The sequence below is a fragment of the Emydura macquarii genome, unplaced genomic scaffold (genome assembly GCF_026122565.2).
Source record: "Emydura macquarii macquarii isolate MOO-44397 ecotype Brisbane River unplaced genomic scaffold, CSIRO-AGI_Emac_v2 contig_374, whole genome shotgun sequence".
Lineage (NCBI taxonomy): Eukaryota > Metazoa > Chordata > Testudines > Chelidae > Emydura > Emydura macquarii.
This window is the reverse complement of record NW_027130511.1, coordinates 5,927,224-5,945,915: the sequence shown is the minus strand read 5'-3', so window position 1 is coordinate 5,945,915 and position 18,692 is coordinate 5,927,224. Positions and strand designations below refer to the sequence as shown.

The following is an 18,692-nucleotide window of genomic DNA, read 5'->3' as shown; positions in this document are numbered from 1 at the left end:
AAAATAGCAATGTTTGATTTGTCCAATTATTTTTTGCCTCCCATATTTCACAAACCTGTAAATCTCCCTTTTGCCACCCCCCATACTGTCAACATCAGTCACCCTCTGAAGGAAATCGTCAAGTTATTATTCTTCGTATTACAGGAGTCCATTGTGCAAGGTACTGCAGAGATGCCTCCATCTTTCTCTCATCCTCCCACCTCTAATTCCCCAAATCTCCCAACTTCAACCATTCATCTCATTTGTATCCAGGAAACAGAGCAGCCACTTCCAACCTCCAAAGCTTTTGCTCCCCTCCTATGCTTTGGAACCCCATAATAAATCTCCATCCTCATCTTTGATATTATACCATATATAAAAATAATACAGTGAATACCAGCCTCACAGCCAGTTTAGAAATAAGACTGATCAAAATATTTTTTATCTGGCCCACCCAATTTCTAAAGCTCAGTTATTTGAATGCAAAGTCAGTAAGAAAAATTAGATCAGCCTGGATATTTCAGTATGAAGCCATTAAGAATTTCTCTTTTCATTATATTCAAAGCTTTGCCAGACTTAGGGAACTGCTATAATGGATCGGAGCAGGCCAGTACCAGATCTTTCAGAGAAAGCTGTAAGAACACCACAGCAGGCTGATCTGGGATAATCCACACCCCATATTAGGTCTAGATCTAATCTCTAGTAGTTAGCCATTGGCTTAAACCCTGAGGCATGAGGTTTGATATCCTCTCCAAATGTATTTGTTAGCAAACTATAACAACCTTGGATATTCTTGTTAGCGCTATCAGTGTCCAATCCCTTTTGCTAAATTCTTAGCCTCAGTGACTTCCCGTGGCAATGAGTATTGAGACCTTCCTTTTAGGATCTGAACTCAGTTTAAGGAACTTGGTTAACAGAAAAGGTGAAAAATGCCTCTTCTAGACGTCACTGAGGATAGATTTACCTCTAGGTAATACTCTAGGTAGGAATACTATGAAATTTTGATACAGCTGCCTCTCCCATACCATTTATCATCTTGTTTGCCCCATGCTGTCCTCTTTATTATGAGTTTTCTTTGAGTAAGATGACCCAGCTTGGACACCTCTCCAAATGTGCAGTAACTTGCACTTTATGAAGTGATAGCACAACATACATGAACTTCTGATATAAGCTTTTAAATCCTTTTTTACTACTGCTGCATGTGTAGCATGCAGTATGCTGCTATTCCAGTCTTGGAGGCTTCAGCTCTGATCTACAGCATCTCCTATTATTTTAGTCTGGAGCTACAAGGCCAACCAGATCTCAAACCCAGGTCTGCAGAGCTGCCAGGCAGCAAACACTTCCATTCTGCCACCCAGCAGCAAATATAACCAGCTTGTGCTCCACAATCCATGACATGCTGTGGATACAGAGCATACCATGCCTCAAGGGGTCTGACAGGCAGTAGCCTCATGGCTCTTGATTAGCTCCCACTCTATATAAACCCATGCGGCATTCATCATGGATCCCCTGTAGCTAGCTGCCATGACCATTTCTGCTCCTCGCTTTTGAATTCCTGGCTTCCACTGCGCCTTGATTTGAACCTAGCCTCCTCACCCAGATCCTAAAACCTGACTTGGACTCTGATCCTTGGTATTGATCCTGGCCTGGAACTTGACTACAAACTCCACCACTACGCTCTGCCTCAGGTTTGACCCTGCTCTGACCATTGGCCCTGACTGTCCTTGTCAGGATCCTGACATGGGCCTATCCCATAGCAGGGATCTGCATGTATAATGAATTTTGCATTGGTTTTTGTGATGTGGACGAATACGCCCAAGGATGGAACCTCGTTCTGAACGGGCGTCTGACTCTCTGCTAGGGCAGATCATGTACCTGAGCTTTGCCCAGCTGGAAGCCTCATAGGTAAGGCTGCAAGTCTGTCACAGAGGTCACGGATTCCACGACTTTCTGTGACCTCCATGACCCAAGTGGCCCCATGGAGTGGCCCCATGGCCAGTTGCACTGGCTGCTCAAGCAGCAGCCAGCATGGCTGGCTCCGGGGACCGCCAGGGCAGCAGCAGTTGTAGGGGTGGCTTGAGCAACAGTCCTGGAGGCCGTCGAAAAACAGTCTCCAGGGACTTTGGAGCAATGGGTGGCTGGGGGCACTCAGCCCCAGCCATCGGAGCAGAGGCCAGCCACTGGCCCGCAGGGGCCCCCAGACCACTGGCGCCCCGGGAGCAGCTAAGATTTAGTCAGGGGGATTTATAGTAAAAGTCATGGACGTGTCAGGGACCGTGAATTTCTATTTATTGCTCGTGACCTGTCCATGACTTTTACTAAAAATACCCATGACTAAATCTTAGCCTTACTCATAGGTAACCAATCAGGAGCCCGATGGCTACACATAATTGGCATTACAGAGCATATTACACACATGACACCTGCCCTCATCTTTTATATGAAGGTGTGGTCTCTGAAGACTACCAGTGTTAGCAAGCAGTGCTTCCATCTTCGTCCAAATGGATCTATTTCACTTCCGAGGCATCGTAGCTACACATACTCACCATTTAGACTGAGGTGAAGCAATGCCTGCTAGGACTAGTAGCCTTTCCATATTAAAACTGAGGGTGGCCATAGGTTGCACTGTAGAATACCATGGTACCGCTGGCATTGTTCTAGCCCCTGTTTTGTAGGTTCATTTAAAGTTCATGCCACAGCTTTACATCTGTGTGAGCTTGAAAATAAAAACATAGAAATGAAAAGAACAAGACATTTGAAAGAAGAGTTATTTATTACAAAACTGAAGTCCAAATTCTACTTCTCATTTTCCATAAATTCCTTTACAAAATGCATTTCTAGTTCAAAGGAGCTCTCTCCCATCCATTTAATACACTGTGCGTTTAGCATACCATGCTGCTCTACAATTAAAGAGAATTAGGAGACAGCAGTCAAATAATACATGTATGGAGACATACACAAAAACAACCAAAATACATTGGTATTAGCAGCATTAGTAAGAAAGGTTCATAATGCGGAAGGATAGGGTCACAAAAGAAGCCCCATCATCACTATACTTCCAAACTTCTGTTCAGTTCTGGGTAAATTTTCCAAGATACAGCCTAGACCATTCCCTTAATGTGACAGGATAAACTTACCTGCCTAACTTTTAGGAGTCTACATAAATAAAACAGCAGTAGCAGCTTCAGTACTAATATCCCCCCTTTCCTCCATCCCAAACAGTATCTGTAATAGTCAATAGCCCTTGTCCCTCAAACACATAGCATGAAGTGTATTTCAGAAATAAAGTAACACAGGGACAGCCATACGGCCCGGCTTAGTGCCATGCAGGAGACAGATCCAGTTCTGTCCTGGTTTCTTGCTTTCCAACACTCCTTGAAGGGACTGGGCATGCTGTGGATGAAGCATTATCATTTAATTCTTTCCCACCTCAGGGAGAAAGGGCCTCATGATGCTCTAATACTCCTCAGCTCCTTCCCCCATGACATATACCCGGCCAGTTAGCAGGGGTCATTTGCTCTCAAGGGGGAAGTCCCATCCAGGTGCCACAGCTGATGATGATACAGGGCCACCATGGAAAGATGCTCAGAGTCCAGCAGGGACATAAGAGCTGAAAGGAGGGGGTATTCCAGTGATGCATAGCACATGGCTCATGTACACAGTGCTGGTTACTGGATCCAGAGACCAAGTCCCATGGGCATGACTCTTGGAAGGGAAGCCACCAGGTCTGCCAACATTTGAGAGCTATGAATAGGAACACTTTGGAATAAAAAAAAATTACAGGCACACATTTCATCTGCACTGAAACACATTGGATGGGATTCCCAGAGGCACAAAGAGAGACAGGCCGTCCTAAGTGGGGACAATTGGCAAGAGTCCCTCCCTTCAAACTCTCTCTGCTTATGCAGTTAAAAGAAGTCAGTTATTATAGCTTTCCATTACAAGGCCTTTGCCCTGAGTGCATATGACAGGTATTCTGTTCCTTGAGGAAAATGTAAGGTGGACAGGGCAGCTCAGTCCAACTCTGGGCCAGGCACTCCTGGAAACTGGCTGCACATCCAAAGGGCTCAGTGATTAGAGGACAGCCTAGGAAGGAGTACAAGGCTTTGGAAGGGGGAGGATAGGAGAGGATATAAAAAGCCGGATCATATTCATTTGCTCTGTGCGTCAGCATAACAAACCCATTCCATTAAGACTTCAAAAGAAATTCTCTGAAGACCAGACTAATGCTGCCTTTCCTGTTAGTGGGTCTGTGTATTATGCTGAGGATAGGTGCCTCACACAGTGATAATGAGCGACAGACACAAACGTTTATTTGTGAGTCTTCCATGTGGAAGATGGCTGCCCCAGTAAAGACACTTTCCGGACCACAGCTCTGTCCCACAGACACAAGTTCCTAGCTCTGTGGAATTAACTCAGTCATCGCTGCTGGAATGGGCACATGTGTCCCTGCAGTGATTTCCAAGAGCACCTCCGTTCAGGTGAAGGGATGGATATGCTGAACACAAGCCCTTCTTTGTATCCTCCAAAGATTGGAGAAGTGAAAACACAGTTTTACAGTGTAAAGCTGAGGAAAGAGCAGGAATGGGAATTTTGAAGCTTGCTGATTTTTACATTTTGGCTTCACAGATTAAGAGTTTGATGACATCCTTCCCCAACAACAACAGATGACTGACTTGGAAACCTCAAAGAGAGCAGCTGCTCCAGACAGCAGCATCTTCTGGTCTGTGAAAGCACCACTAGCTATGTTTTCACATGACTGGGGAAGGGGACAAATGAGTTGTCCTCAAGATGAACCAGCACTCATTCCTCTCATTTAGTCAGGCATGCCAGACTAAACTGAACTAGTGTGATGTCCATCAAGATACTGGATGTAGAACCCAAGCAGAAAGTCTATAAATGATCTTGTGGAGACCTCTGACCAAACGGAGGCAGAGTGATAGTTCCCTCCCCCAGAAGGCCAGGGTCAGTTTCACATCTGCACAGCACTGGAAAGGGGGTCCATGCTTAAGTGCTGCTGCCGAGCCAGTAGGGGAAGCACAAATTGATAGATTTTGTAGGGGTCTCAATCACAGAGACACTATTATTTTGTTCTCAGTGATCGCCTGGTGAATTTTTCAAGAAACAGGTATGTAGGGTCAGAGCCTCAGCTGGAGTAAAAGAGCACAGCTCTGCTGAAGACAAGGGAAATACATCCATTTACACCAGCTGAGGATCTGGCTCTGAGAATCCAGAGGATGCCGCTAGGCTGCACCTGTTTTAAAAGGCTGGTTATTAGTGTCTGAGTGCAGTTCTTTCAACACCCTAAATCAAGAGTCTGGTCACAGGCTGCTCACCATTGTGGGACATCTAGATTTTTTTTTGGTGTCCTCCCACATGTGGGCATTGGTGTGCACAGGGGCCAAGAAGTGGGTTAGCTCTTGTGCCAGTCAGAAATCTCCAAACTCCCAGCACCAAAGACAAGAAGTGTCTTGTTTGTACAAAGACTGGAAGTTGACCTGGGCACAAAAAGCTGAAAGGGAGACTGGGTTAGGTGCAGTTTTCAGCTAGCCAGACCAATGTCACCCACAATCCAAAGCAGATCTATCAGTGCGACAGAGGAGACAGGAACAATGACCAAGGATGGGCCTAGCTTTCTCGTGCTATTCCTGGAGTTTTTACACCTCCACCTCCTCACTAATAGAGGTTGCTAAATCAATACTTGAACTTAGCTAAAAGGTCCTATGATGGCAAAAAATGTGTGAGCCAACTTTGGGACCATCTGACATAGGTACCTACTGATTTCTTACTTCTTAGTAGCCAGGGGCTGGTTTGCTGCCATTCACGTCTGTATCAGCGCTGGGTCATCAGTGCCTGGGGGTATCCTGCATCTCAATGCATCCCTTTCATGAGCCCCTGGCGCTTTCTCCCATTGGCAGCGGGACCTTCACAGGGAAAATCCACCCTCACGACATCACAGCATTAAGTTAATGTTCTTACTGACAGTCCAAGATGCCCAATAACATTATTATAAATGATGCAGTGTAATGCCTGCCTGTCATAGTGCCACCTGTTTATAATCCGTTTCTCTTTTTCCACATGTCAAGCTAAGCAGGATTTGGGGATGTTTTCAACCCTCTCCCTCATCCTTCTTTCCTACATATCATCTCTGAGCAGCCTTGGCTCAGCCAGAAGGGAGCACTTCCTACCACAGTAAATAGAAAGAGATCATCAAACCCAGCAGTTATTACAGTAATTACCCCCCACCCATAGACTGTCAGCAGGGGATTAACACAAAACCTTTAGCATCAAAGGCAAAGGCATATACCAGTTGAGCTGGTACCAGTAGTAGGCTCCTATCTTGTATGTGGACCAGCCTCTAGAGGCGGATACGACATACTGAGCCAGCATGTTACAATAGCAGGCAGTTGCCTAACTGAACATTCCTACATTTATTCCATAAAAGTGACAGCAGGTCTGAACTGAGCCTCAGCCCAGCATACAGCACAGCCACCCAGCCTGGTCTAGGAATATAGCACTATCTCCATGCCAACAGCCTTTCGTGTTACAGATAACCCATTAGAATCCATGGAGAGGGAAGAGGGAGATTAGCAGAACTCATGTTTAAAACACAGACATACTCATCTGTTACAGATACTCACCCAATACATATTCAGGAGCAGGCTTGAGAGGCAGAGCAAGGAATCTGAATTGATGGCCTTGATACATATGCAAAATTGCCTTGCAAACCTTGCTTTCTCAAAGGGCACACACAGCTGGGACCCAAGTGCAGTTTGCTTTGGATGCTACAAGGCAGTAGTAGTGAACTGAGGGGAAGGAAAGGACCTTAGGGGAGAGAAGTGAAACAAAAGGAACATTTGGGGGAAGAAAGAAAGGGTAGATACCTCATTTAAAGGTTTCCCCACACTTGCTCCAGGACCAGGCCCCTTCCCACCTCCCCCACTGCCTGGGAAGGGATGGATTCAGTATCAGAGAGCTGTCTTCAGCAGACAAGCAAAGAGTTTTTGTTCTGATTTCTCTCTCTCTCTCCCCCCACTCCCCTCTTCTCATTTGCCTAGCAGTTTAATCATAGCAACAAAAAGCACAGTTTCCTGTTAAAAGAAACCTGCCTTCAGCAAAGGAACATTAGTGGTTAAATACCCCAGAACTAGCAGTACGTATTGCAAATTCCACGTTCATTAAGATAATGCCTTAGCTTCCTCACCCAAAGCAGAGTGACTGGCAGTGGGACTGATAGTATCAAAGGAGGAATGACAGCTGTCAAAATGTTCTAGCCTATCTGTGCATCCCCAAAGGGACTGAAAGAACCCAGAACAGGAAATAAAAGAAACCTGCTGCTTCCATTGTAATTATCTTTGGAGCTTCTTAGCATCTTCACGCAGAATTGCAAGACTGATGAGTTGGAACTGTCTGGCTCTGAGCTCTCATGAGGTTTGCCATGTAGCTACACAGTGATTATCATTAGTGGTTACAGGTGACCTGAAAGCAAGGTGATATGCAAAGATAAACAAACTCTACTTATTCTGTTTGCAAAGGGCCTGGGAGACAGGCAAGGCACGATGGCTCATGTAGATTTCAAGCCACAGAGAGACTTTCAGTTCAGTCAGGTACTAGAACTGCAGCATCAGATCAGTGAAATATAAATGGCCAGGACAGGGCCAGTACCCAGATATTCTCCAAAATATATATATAAAACAATACCAATAAAAGTTTTTAAATATGAAAAGATCCTTAATGTCTCAGGACATTGTGCTTTCTACAGTCAGTTCTTTCCTGCACTCACATGAATTTCATCTGAGCAGAGACAGACACACAGAGACAGACATATGCAACCTCACCCTCCAGCAGATATAAACACCTACGTCCTCCAAATCACACCAGTGTGTCTGCTGGACAGGCCAAAGTAAGGCCAAAGTTTGACTGTAAAGAATTCCAACATATTGCTTGGCGGACCCAGGTCTTAATGCAGTAGCTGGCCCAAGAAAAAGAATCTATAGGACCTATGGCTGGAGTCTTACTCAGAGGGTTTTGCTTGTGGCCACCTCTGCCAAGACTCAGACTGTGCAAACCAGTGATGACTCAAGAGAATGGGCTGCTACGGGGAGCAGATTCCCCAGAGTTCTCCAGAGTGGTGCTCCACAGTGCCCAAGAATCAACTTGACACTTGATAGTTCTTCTGTTTCTTATTCCCTTGTTCCAGGCTGCCTCCTGTTGGCTCTAGAACTCCCACGATTCCAGCCACCTGAGCCCTGCCATTGGGCTGTTGGGATCTGAAGCCATGGGTCCCACCATCCCATAGGACAGAGGATGGAAGAGGTAGAAGCTGCGGAGAGGATCAAAACACCTGTCAAAGTCTGATTAACTGCACAATGCTCAGTACCAAGGTCACAGAAAAAGCTGAGTCCAGTTTTGGGCTGCCCACTACAAAAAGGATGTGGACAAATTGGAGAGAGTCTAGCAGAAAGCAACAAAAATGATTATGAATAAACAAAAATGATTAGGGGGCTGGAGCATGACTTAATGAGGAGGCCGAGGGAAATGGGCTTATTTAGGTTGCAGAAGAGAAGAGTGAGGGAGGATTTGATAGCAGCCTTTAACTACCTAAAGGGGGATTCCAAAGAGGATGGAGCTAGGCTGTTCTCAAACGGTAGTAGATGACAGAACTAGGAGCAATGGTCACAAGTTGCAGTGGGGGAGGGGGAGGTCTAGGTTGGATATTAGGAAAAACATTTTCACTAGGAGGGTGGTGAAGCACTGGAATGGGCTACCTAGGGAGGTGGTGGAATCTCCATCCTTAGAGGTTTTTAAGGCTCAGTTTGACAAAGCCCTGGCTGGGATGATTTAGTTGGGGTTGGTCCTGCTTTGAGCAGGAGTTGGATTAGATGGCCTCCTGAGGTCCCTTCTAACCCTAATATTCTATGATTCTATGAAAGAAGTTGGGAGAGTGAAAAGTTAAAACAACAGGTGTCAAGCCAAGGTTTCCACTGAGACAACAGGTGTTGTTTCATATGCAGGAGCAGCTCAACTTCTGGCTCTCTCACCTGTACACAATGAGCAGCATCAGTGCCAGCATCCCATATGTATACACCTTCCTACCCATAGAGCAGAAAGACAGGCACCCGGCACAGAACTTCAGCAGCGTGTCCCATGTAATTCCTAGGAGAAGAAGAAATAAAACTTATAGCTAAAGGCACCATGCAGGAAGATAGGAGAGAGATGCATGCTATATTCAGTCACAAACGAGTGCTGATAAAACGCTATAAGAACAAAGGACCAATTCTGTCTTTAAAGTATGATCTCTTATCAACCCTTAGCACTAGATGTGAAGCTTTCTATCAGCAGAAATTTGTTTTTCCCAACATTCCCACAGGAATAAAATAGTCCTGACAGAGGTATCAGACCACAAAATTACGTCATTCCAATTACCATCTTGCTTTTTCAGTCCCCTCTAAGTACAACATGATTTTAATAGCTCATGTACTACCAGGGTCAGAGATTTACTGGGTCTCAAGATAGAGGCAGCTAAAAATCATGTTGGAATTTAATCTGAATTATTATTTTAATGTATCATTTTTATTACAGTAATGTCCAGAGGTCCCAACTAAGTGCATTATACTAAGCACTATACAAACACATAATAAGAAACAGTCCCTATACTGAAGAACTCACAGTCTAAATGGACAAGATACAGAAAGGGTGGGAAGCTGACAGAGTGAGGGAGAGGTGAAATGACTTGCCCAAGTCACATAGCAAGAAAGTGGCAAAGCAGGGAAAAGAAACCAGATCTCTCAAACCCCAGTCCAATGCCCTATCCATTAGACACTGCAGCTTCTCTGAGATCAAATCAAGATGGTAATCCGAATGACATCTGTAGGGTTCAATGTCTTAAGCTGCTAGGGCTAAAAACACTTTGAACCAGTACACATTTCCAAGCATTAGCCCTGAAGCAGGGATCAGAAAGAAATCGATTTCTTAGGATTTATGCCACTTTAAAAATGCCCCTTCCAACTCAGCTCCCCTCCTATTCCCCTCTACCTCCAGGGTCTCTGCTTTGCAGTATTTACCCGTCAACATGCTGGAGAAAAGCATGGCAGGAAAGTAATGATGAAAATAGAGGACTCTGCCCATCATGAAGAAAGGGAGGTAATGGAGGAGCCAGCCCAGCATGATCTGCCCTCCACTATGTAGCAAGACTTCGGAGAGCTCTGAAACACAAACACACACTTCAGCAGAGGAAACTTCACAACCCTGGCTCCCCTTTCAAACCTAAGCACCAAAAGGGCAGAGTATGAACACCAGTAAGATCAGTAGGAACAGGCTTAATACGTCTACTTCTCTGATGTCAGTTCCAAGGTTACCCACAACATCCCACCTGTATTATTATTGCAGAAAATGTAACACACTGAAATACCTACCAATAGCATCTTCCCCAATGAACAGATACTGGAAAAGCTACACAAGATGGACCTGCAGGGGGCCTTTGAAGACCTAGTAACAGACCTGGCTGGTCCTGCTAATATGGAGTCCTGTAAGGAACAATCCTGCAGTGGCATAGGACAATGGGCTAGATGAGTCTTAACAGGTCTTTTTAATCTCTGATTTCTAGGATTCTCTCCAGAGTAGCTTAACAGCCATCCCTGATCCTCACTGCCAGCCCATTCCCTTAAAAGGAATTGGTCTCGTATTAAGAACTGAAGGAAAAGGGGCTGGAGACCTGGATCCTATTTCCAGCTCAGTCAGTAACTCAGAGTGGGTATATCTACACTGTGATAAGAATGTGAAGTATCGAGTCTCAGAGCCTGGGCCAGCTGACTTGGTTTCGCAGGACTTGGACTGCAGGGCTAAAAATAGCAGTGTAGACATTTGGGCTCAGGCTGTAGCCCTGGCTCTGAGACCTCCCCCCCACTCACAGGGCATCAGAGCCTGGGCTCCAGTATGTCTACACTGCAATTTTATAGCCACACAGCCTGAGCTGACCTATGCCAGCCACGGTCATGCCACGGGTCTTTTATCACAGTGTAGACATAACCTCAGTGGCAGGGAGCCACTATCTCTGGGAAAGCCAGGAGAGAAAACTAAATATATGCTTAGCCAAAAATCACTTTCCCTTTCTGTACCTCATTTCCTACTCTATTATCTGTAAAAAGGCAAAACACAGATGTATGTCAGAGAGGGATGTTGTAAGACTGGACTCCTTAGGGTTTGTGAAGAGCTTTGTAACTCATGATGGAAGAGGTTAAGGAAGGACAAAGGGCTATTAACATCCTCCTCCTAGTACCCTTTCCCTCTGTCAGCTCCCTAATAGGCACTAGCTAGCATTTCTCCTTTCAACATGGATGTGTAATATTAATACAGCACATATTACACAGTCATGAACCAGAGATGGATCCAACTGAGCCATCCCCCTTGGGGCCAATGTAGGATTATACCCTACAGGAGTTTTGCTAGAGCATTGTCCAGTCCAGTTTTAAATGGCTCGAGGGATGGCGTTTCCAGCATTTTTCCTGGGAAGACTGTTCCATACTTCAGTATGTCTCAGTGTCAGGATGGTCTTCCTGATATTTAGCTTAAATTTACCTGGTTTTTAATTTCATCTCTCTCCTCTAAGTTACAACCCCTTGGACAAATATGAACAATTCTTAAAAACAGACTTTAAATCAAGGCTGATGTCTTTCTAAAAGATATGCTTTACTTCAAGGGAAAGTTGCTGAGCTAGATGAGATCACCAAGTGAAATCTATGCCTTGTGTTACACAAGAGGTCAGAAGAAATTATCATAATGGTCCTATCTAGCCTGAAAAAGTTGTTAATTCCTCTCCACTTCCTTGTCATTTACATCCTTCCAGTAATAAGATTTAGCATTTCTATAGCACTATACCTTTTAAATACTTGTACTCATTGCTGTCATGTTCCTCTTGAACACATTTTGTTCACTTTCTGAGTGGTCTGATGTTTCATAGGAGAGAGAGGATGAGCTTTCCCACAGCAGGAAATCAGGATGACCAAGTGTCACAACAGTGAAGCTTACAAATGCCACAGAGTAGGAGAGTTGGACTTACCTTTGAGTTCAGCTGTCAGATGAACTCCCCTCTTCATGGCCACAATGGCGCAAGTTGCCATTGTGAGGTACAATCCAATAGTGACTAGATTCAGCCACCAGACAACCTGTGTGGGAAAAGCAAAGGAGGAGATGAAAGTGGCAGAGAGTGCATAAGACATGATGGAAAGCTAAGTGAAACCATAAAAGAGAAGGGGAAGAAAGCAACTAGAGAAGAGGAAGGGCAGGGAGTTACTGTCTCTGGGAAAGCCAGGAGAAAACTAAATATTTGTTAAAGACAGAAGTCACTTGTTTTGCAAAAATCCCCCACTTACCGGGTTTCCCAGCAAATAAACTCGATAATCTGTTTCATTGACTCCAGAGAAACGCAGGCCCTGAGGGGAAACAGGGACAGGGATCAGAGGAGATTAAAATGGGTTTGTGCCTAGTGAGCCTGCATCAACGTTCAATCTCATTGAGCCTTCCACAGAGAGTCAGTAGTGAAAAAGGTGAGATAAATTCCTTCACGTGTCAACAAAAAGGCACATTAATTCAGCAGTGGCTGAAATGAAGCACCGCCATCTACATTTTAGTAAAGCGATGCAGCCCCCACAACTCTACAGTTTAGGATGCCATACCCCTATCAAAAGCACTTGCAATCAGACAGGATGGTGGACTTGTCAGCATACCTGGTAGTTGATGGGCCAGTGCCAGGGCTTGGATGTGACTTCATTCTCTTTTGGTTTAAGGCCGCTGTTTCCCTATAGGAGATTAAAAAGAAAATTACAATCAACACCTGTTGTTGTTGTGCTGCAAGTCCTGCATGGCAGCTCTCTGTCTAGGAAGAATAATCCTGTTTCTGATACGTTCACGTGTGTGCATAAGCAAATGCCCTAGTAAGGTAAAGCCCTTTCAGTAGCACCTAGGTTTGAATGTCAGGTCTTGCCAGTGCTCCTGCTACCCCATTACTTTGCAGGAGATTAGCTCCTGAAAAACCCCCACAACTATTTCACATTACTGCAAGTCACATCCCTTTGCAATTACAAAAGCCTTGCTGCTCTATTTTCTCATTACACTAGCACTAGCATGCAGTGATGGCAAAAAAACCAGTAAGATACAGAGATGCCAGGCTGACCCGCAAATCAGACTCAGAGACCAAGCTTAGGTCCCCATTCTATATGCATCACTGTGTATCTGGGAGCTTCGCCCTCTAATTGCACCAATTCTACACATACTGGGAAGATGACAACTCTGTTCTAAGGCTGTTAAATAACATGAAGCAAGCCCACCATCTTCAAAGCATAGGAAAGGTATACTGATTTGAATCTGTGACATTCCCTGTAAACTCCAGATGCAAACCAAGCATGAGGCTCCATATACATCTAGAGAAGGAAAGGGCTAGGCAAGGAGCTTCACAGTAACTGCCAACACTGAACATGGTCCAAGATTTACATGAAGCAGTGACTTGTGAAGCAGCTACCACCTGATGATAAGTAAAGGATTAGATTTGGAGTCTGAATCCAATAAAACTATGCAAGGAGCTTTCCACGCCTGATGATTTGTACCAGCAAAATGGCTAACTGGTTTTCTAATGCCCCAATCTGCATACACAAATCCAAGCATACAAAACCTCGAAAATGAAAACTTGGCTGTGGCATACAAGAGGCTGTGTTTTGAAAATTTGGTCCAAAGTATTTAATCAGCTTTCAAACATTCTCCTTTGATAGTTTCCATAAAACAGTACACATAGAAAACAACAGTAAGAGAATGTTGCACAGTCAAGCACCCAAAAGTTAGGAAATGCCAGAATTATCCCTATGCAATCTTAATTCAGCTCTCTTGTGCATATGCATTACAGAAATGTCTTTAGTTACATGATCCCATACTATCTTTTTTTACAGGACCCGTCTGTGGGGCTGGCCACTAGGGGGAGTGGAGTCATGCATTTTGCAGGTGGATTTACAGCTATTTGCTGGCAACAGAGATGTTGAGACTCTATTGCAGGTTCTAAGGGGAATGGAATATAGTGGTTGCAGACCATTCTGTCTCTGTTCCTGCCAAGCCTAACCTCTTCTGCCTCTGGCCCCTCCAGCCTGTCCTCATCCGTTTCCCCACTGCCCCCTTTGTCCCATTCCATTACCCCAGCTCTATGTCCTATAACCTCCCATAGCCCCCCGCTCCTCGACCCAGTCTCCTACCATCCCATAGCTGTTCATCCCAGTCTTCATGCTACTCTCTGGATCCGTGTCTCAGTCTCCCTCCTCACAACCCCCACCCAGGCCTGGTTCCTCACCCAGCTGCAGATCAAACAGGTTATTTCTCTCTTCGAGTGATTGCTCATATCCATTCCAGTATAGGTGTGTGTGCGCCCCGTGCACAGATTCCCAGAACTTTTTTCCCTTAGCTAGCTCCGTAGGGTCGGCTCCGGCACCCCCTGGAGTACCGCGCTCATGCCGTGGTACATAGGGTGCTGCCGACCCTGCGGCCCCTCAGTTCCTTCTTTCCGCCTGTGACGGTTACCGGAACGTCTGCCTCTTGCATACAAACGCAAGTAGCACCCCTTAGTGTTAGCTTTATTGTTCGAGTTTTTTGTTTTTTAAGAGTAGATTAGCAAGTAGTAAAGAAAATAGTGCCCTTAGGGGCTAGAGCGGAGCCATGCCCGGCTCCACCGGCTTTAAAGCCTGCACCGCGTGTGCAAAGTCCTTTCCTGTGAGTGACCCTCACGACCGTTGCCTCTGATGCCTCGTGGAGCAACACAGGAAAGAAAAATGCAGGATCTGTAGGTCCTTCAAAACAAGGACCCAGAAGGAGAGGGATGCGAGACTGAAAGCAATCCTGATGGAGTCCGCGCTTCGCCCGGACTGCGAGCCATTGTGTTCTCCTGCGGCACCGAGTGTCTCCTCAGTGCGGAGCGCTCCACCGGCACCGACTTCAGCACCGGCACTGGCATCGACACTATTGGTACCAAAGAAAAAGAAGCGGTGCAAGGCCGCACATATGGACTCCCCCCTGCTACCAGGAAAGCAGGGGGTGCAACAGGAGATGCCCCAGCCACGTGCCGTGGAGAGTACTCCGGCACCGGCATCTCCTTGCAGAGAGCCTCCCCCGACTCCTGGGGGTGGGGGAGCACCTCTGCAAGAGCCGTCGACACCGGAGGCTTTTGCTGCGGCACACACCCTCATGGGCCTGCCTACGCCTCCGTCCCCTCCTCGGCCGAGGGTTCCGGGACCCGTGTCTCGGGGTAAACCCGCGTTGGGTTACCCCGGTGGGTGGAAGACACGGGAGTCGAGGTCTCCCCCCAGACGGCCAAGGAGGGTAGAGAGTGTGGGCTCCCTTCCTAGCTCCGACTCTGGGTTGTTGAGCTCCCCGGCACCGCGGCACCGAGGGTGGTCCAGGGACAAACGCTTGAGGCGAAGGCGCTACAGTTCCGCCTCGAGCAGGGACCTGAGCGTGGGCTCCGGTACCCCGGTGCGGAGCCCAGCGCAACACCGATCCCTGGCGCTGCCTGCCTCGGCGCCAAGCTTCCCACTGAGCTCCTCGGCACCGCCTGCCTCGGCACCGAGCGCCTCGGCCCCGCGTGACATGTCGCGCTCCAAGTCAGCGTCGCGACGTCACAGGCGTCACCGCTCCCACTCTAGATCTGGGAAGTGTCGCCGCAAGTATTCTCGAGGGAGGGGTCGTGCCAGCTACAGCTCCTCCAGCAGCTCCTCCCCTCATCGGCACCGCAGACGTCGGCACTGGAGGTCTTCTTCGTCCAGGAGCCGCTCCCCTTCCAGGGCCCATAAGCACTGGTCAAGTGGCTCGGGATCCAAGGGGGGATGCCTGGAAATGACCCAGCAGGTCCCCGCACCTCCATGGCCCCAAGGCCCCTGGCAATGGCCATATTAGGGGCCGTGGGGTACCCAGATGGGCCAAGGGACCACCTCTATTCACTCCTCGGTGGCCCAACCAATGCCCCCACCAACCGGTCCACAGGAGGGTCACCCCTCTGAGGAGGGGTCTGACCCAGAGGAAGGCCCATCTGTAGGGGCCCTCCCACAGTCCTCCTCCTCTTCTCCGGATGAGGCAGCGGCCAGGGACTATAGGGCCCCCCTCTTTGACTTCAGGGGCCACCAGGACCTCCTGAGGAGAGTGGCTGATAATCTCGGTCTAGAGATCTAGGAGCTGTCGGAGGAAGAGGACCCCCTCTTTGGGGTCTCTGAGGCAGCAGGCCCATCACGCCTGGCCCTGCCTATTCATGAGAGGGTTATGAAGATTGCTAAAACCCTTTGGCAAACCCCCTCCTCAGTGGCCCCCACCTCGAAAGGCGCTGAGCGCAAATACTATGTCCCGAAGGAGGGGTTTGAATTCTTATATACACATCCTGCCCCAGGTTTGCTCGTAGTGGACGCAGTGAACCAACGGGACCGCCAGGGTGGCCAGGGCAACACCCCTAAAGACAAGGACAGCAAGAAGCTGGACCTTTTTGGGCGCAAGATGTACTCTACTGCGGCCCTACAGCTGAGGGTCACGAACCATCAGGCCCTCATGGGGAAGTATAACTTGAACCTTTGGTCCTCTCTACAGAGGTTCTCCTCAGGGTTGCCCCCGGACCAGGCCACAGACTTTGCCACTGTGTCACAAGAGGGCGTGGCAGTGGCTAAGGCGGCACTCCAGTCGGCCAGTGACGCAGCGGATGCAGCCAGCAGGGCGATCGCTTTGGCCATCATCATGCGCCGCTGCTCCTGGCTCCAAGCTTTTGGTCTGTCTCAGGAGGTCCAACAGTCTATTCAGGACCTCCCCTTTGACTACACCAGCCTCTTCTCTGAGAGGACGGACGAGAAGCTGCATGCCTTAAAGGACTCCTGGGCCACCCTGAGATTCCTAGGGCTATCCACTCCTCAGGTCTCAAAGCGCCAGACCCGGCCTCAGGCACAGAGGCAGCCGCAACCTCCACTGAGGCTGCCCCCCAGACCCACTCAGCCCAGGAGGGGTAGGGACAGGTACCGGGCACCCAACCGCTGCGACCGGCAGGGACCCCCTCCGGGGTCCCAGCAAGGCCCTAACAAGGGCAATGCACCCCAGAAGAGGTTTTGACGGGGTGCACGAGAGTGGCACTCCTCCCTTCCCACTGGATCACTCCAAAGTTTTCTCCCACAGGCTTCAGCCATACCATGCCAAATGGGAAGCCATTACCACTGACCAATGGGTCCTTGGCATAGTCCGCAAGGGCTATGCCTTACAGCTTATGGCCTTCCCCCCCAACTCTCCCCCTACCAAGTCCCTTTTCAGGGACCCCTCTCACGACCAACTCCTCATACAAGAGGTCAACTCCCTCCTCACGCTCGGTGCAATAGAGGAGGTTCCTCCACAGGAACGGGGAAAGGGATTCTACTCTCGGTACTTCCTAATCCCCAAGGCCAAGGGGGGCCTGAGGCCAATTCTGGACCTCCGCCGCCTGAACAAGTTTGTCAGGTGCACCAGGTTTCATATGGTTTCCCTAGCCTCCATCATTCCCACCCTAGATCCAGGGGACTGGTATGCCGCCCTCGACCTGAAGGACGCGTATTTTCATATAACTATCCTTCCAGGTCACAGGAAGTTCTTAAGATTTATGGTAGCTGAATACCACTACCAGTTTTCTGCCCTGCCCTTTGGCCTTCCGTCCGCACCAAGGGTATTTACAAAATGCATGGCAGTGGTAGCGGCCCACCTGCACCGCAGAGGGGTACAGATATTCCCTTACCTGGACGACTGGCTGATCCGGGGCAAGTCCAGGGCCCATGTGAGGAACAGCCTGGCTCTGACCTGCGCCACATCACCAGACTGGGGCTGCTCATCAACGAGCAGAAGTCCACTCTCACCCCGGTGCAGAGCATAGAGTTCATAGGGGCTACCTTGGATGCCACCCAGGCCAGAGCCTTCCTTCCTCAGACTCGGTTCGAGAACATGACCGCCATAATCAGCGATCTCCACAGGTCCCCCACGATGACAGCCAGGCACAGCCTTCAGCTGTTGGGACACATGGCGGCATGTACTTATGTGGTGAGGCTGGCTCGCCTCAAGCTAAGACCTCTCCAAGGGTGGCTGGCCTCAGTCTATGTACCGGCCAGACACCGGCTGAACAAGGTGGTCACAGTTCCCACCCAGGTACTGTCTTCCCTGGACTGGTGGAGGGACCCAGGGGAGGTTCTGAGGGGAGTTCCTTTCAGAGACTTGGCTCCCTCTGTGACCCTGATAACGGACGCCTCCGACGAGGGTTGCGGGGCTCACATCAGCAAGGACCTGAGTACCCAGAGACTATGGTTACCACACGAAAGAGCTCTCCATATAAATGTCAGAGAGCTCAGGGCAATCCACTTGGCCTGCAAAGTCTTCATCAAATTCCTGAGGGGCAGAACGATTCAGGTCCTTACAGACAACACGGCGGCCATGTTTTATACAAACAGACAGGGGGGAGCACGTTCCTCGGCTCTTTGCAGGAGGCCACTTGTCTTTGGGACTTTGCTGTGAGGCACAATTTCCATATATCTGCCTCTCACCTCCCGGGGGTCAGGAACAGGAAGTGCCCGAGGTTCTGCTCGCTCCGAGGTCGCGAGCCGGGCTCCCTCTCCAACGCGTTCCTTCTGGACTGGACAGGGACCCTCCTGTATGCGTTTCCCCCCACTCCGCTCCTGCCCAAGGTCCTCTTGAAAATC

At 48.3% G+C, this 18,692-nt stretch overlaps 1 protein-coding gene across 1 annotated transcript in view; it reads right to left on the bottom strand.

Moving 5' to 3' along the window:
* Positions 1–2,733: 2,733 nt before the first annotated feature.
* The window catches only part of POMT2 (protein O-mannosyltransferase 2), a 48,474-nt gene continuing 32,515 nt past the window's right edge, over positions 2,734–18,692 (bottom strand). The window contains exons 16-21 of the mRNA XM_067532677.1: positions 12,705–12,776; positions 12,351–12,410; positions 12,038–12,143; positions 10,044–10,184; positions 9,021–9,135; positions 2,734–8,302 (exon numbers count right to left, since the gene is read on the bottom strand). Coding sequence (XP_067388778.1) covers positions 8,197–8,302; positions 9,021–9,135; positions 10,044–10,184; positions 12,038–12,143; positions 12,351–12,410; positions 12,705–12,776 — 600 coding nt within the window. The 3' untranslated portion in view covers positions 2,734–8,196. The remainder of the gene's footprint in view (positions 8,303–9,020; positions 9,136–10,043; positions 10,185–12,037; positions 12,144–12,350; positions 12,411–12,704; positions 12,777–18,692) is intronic.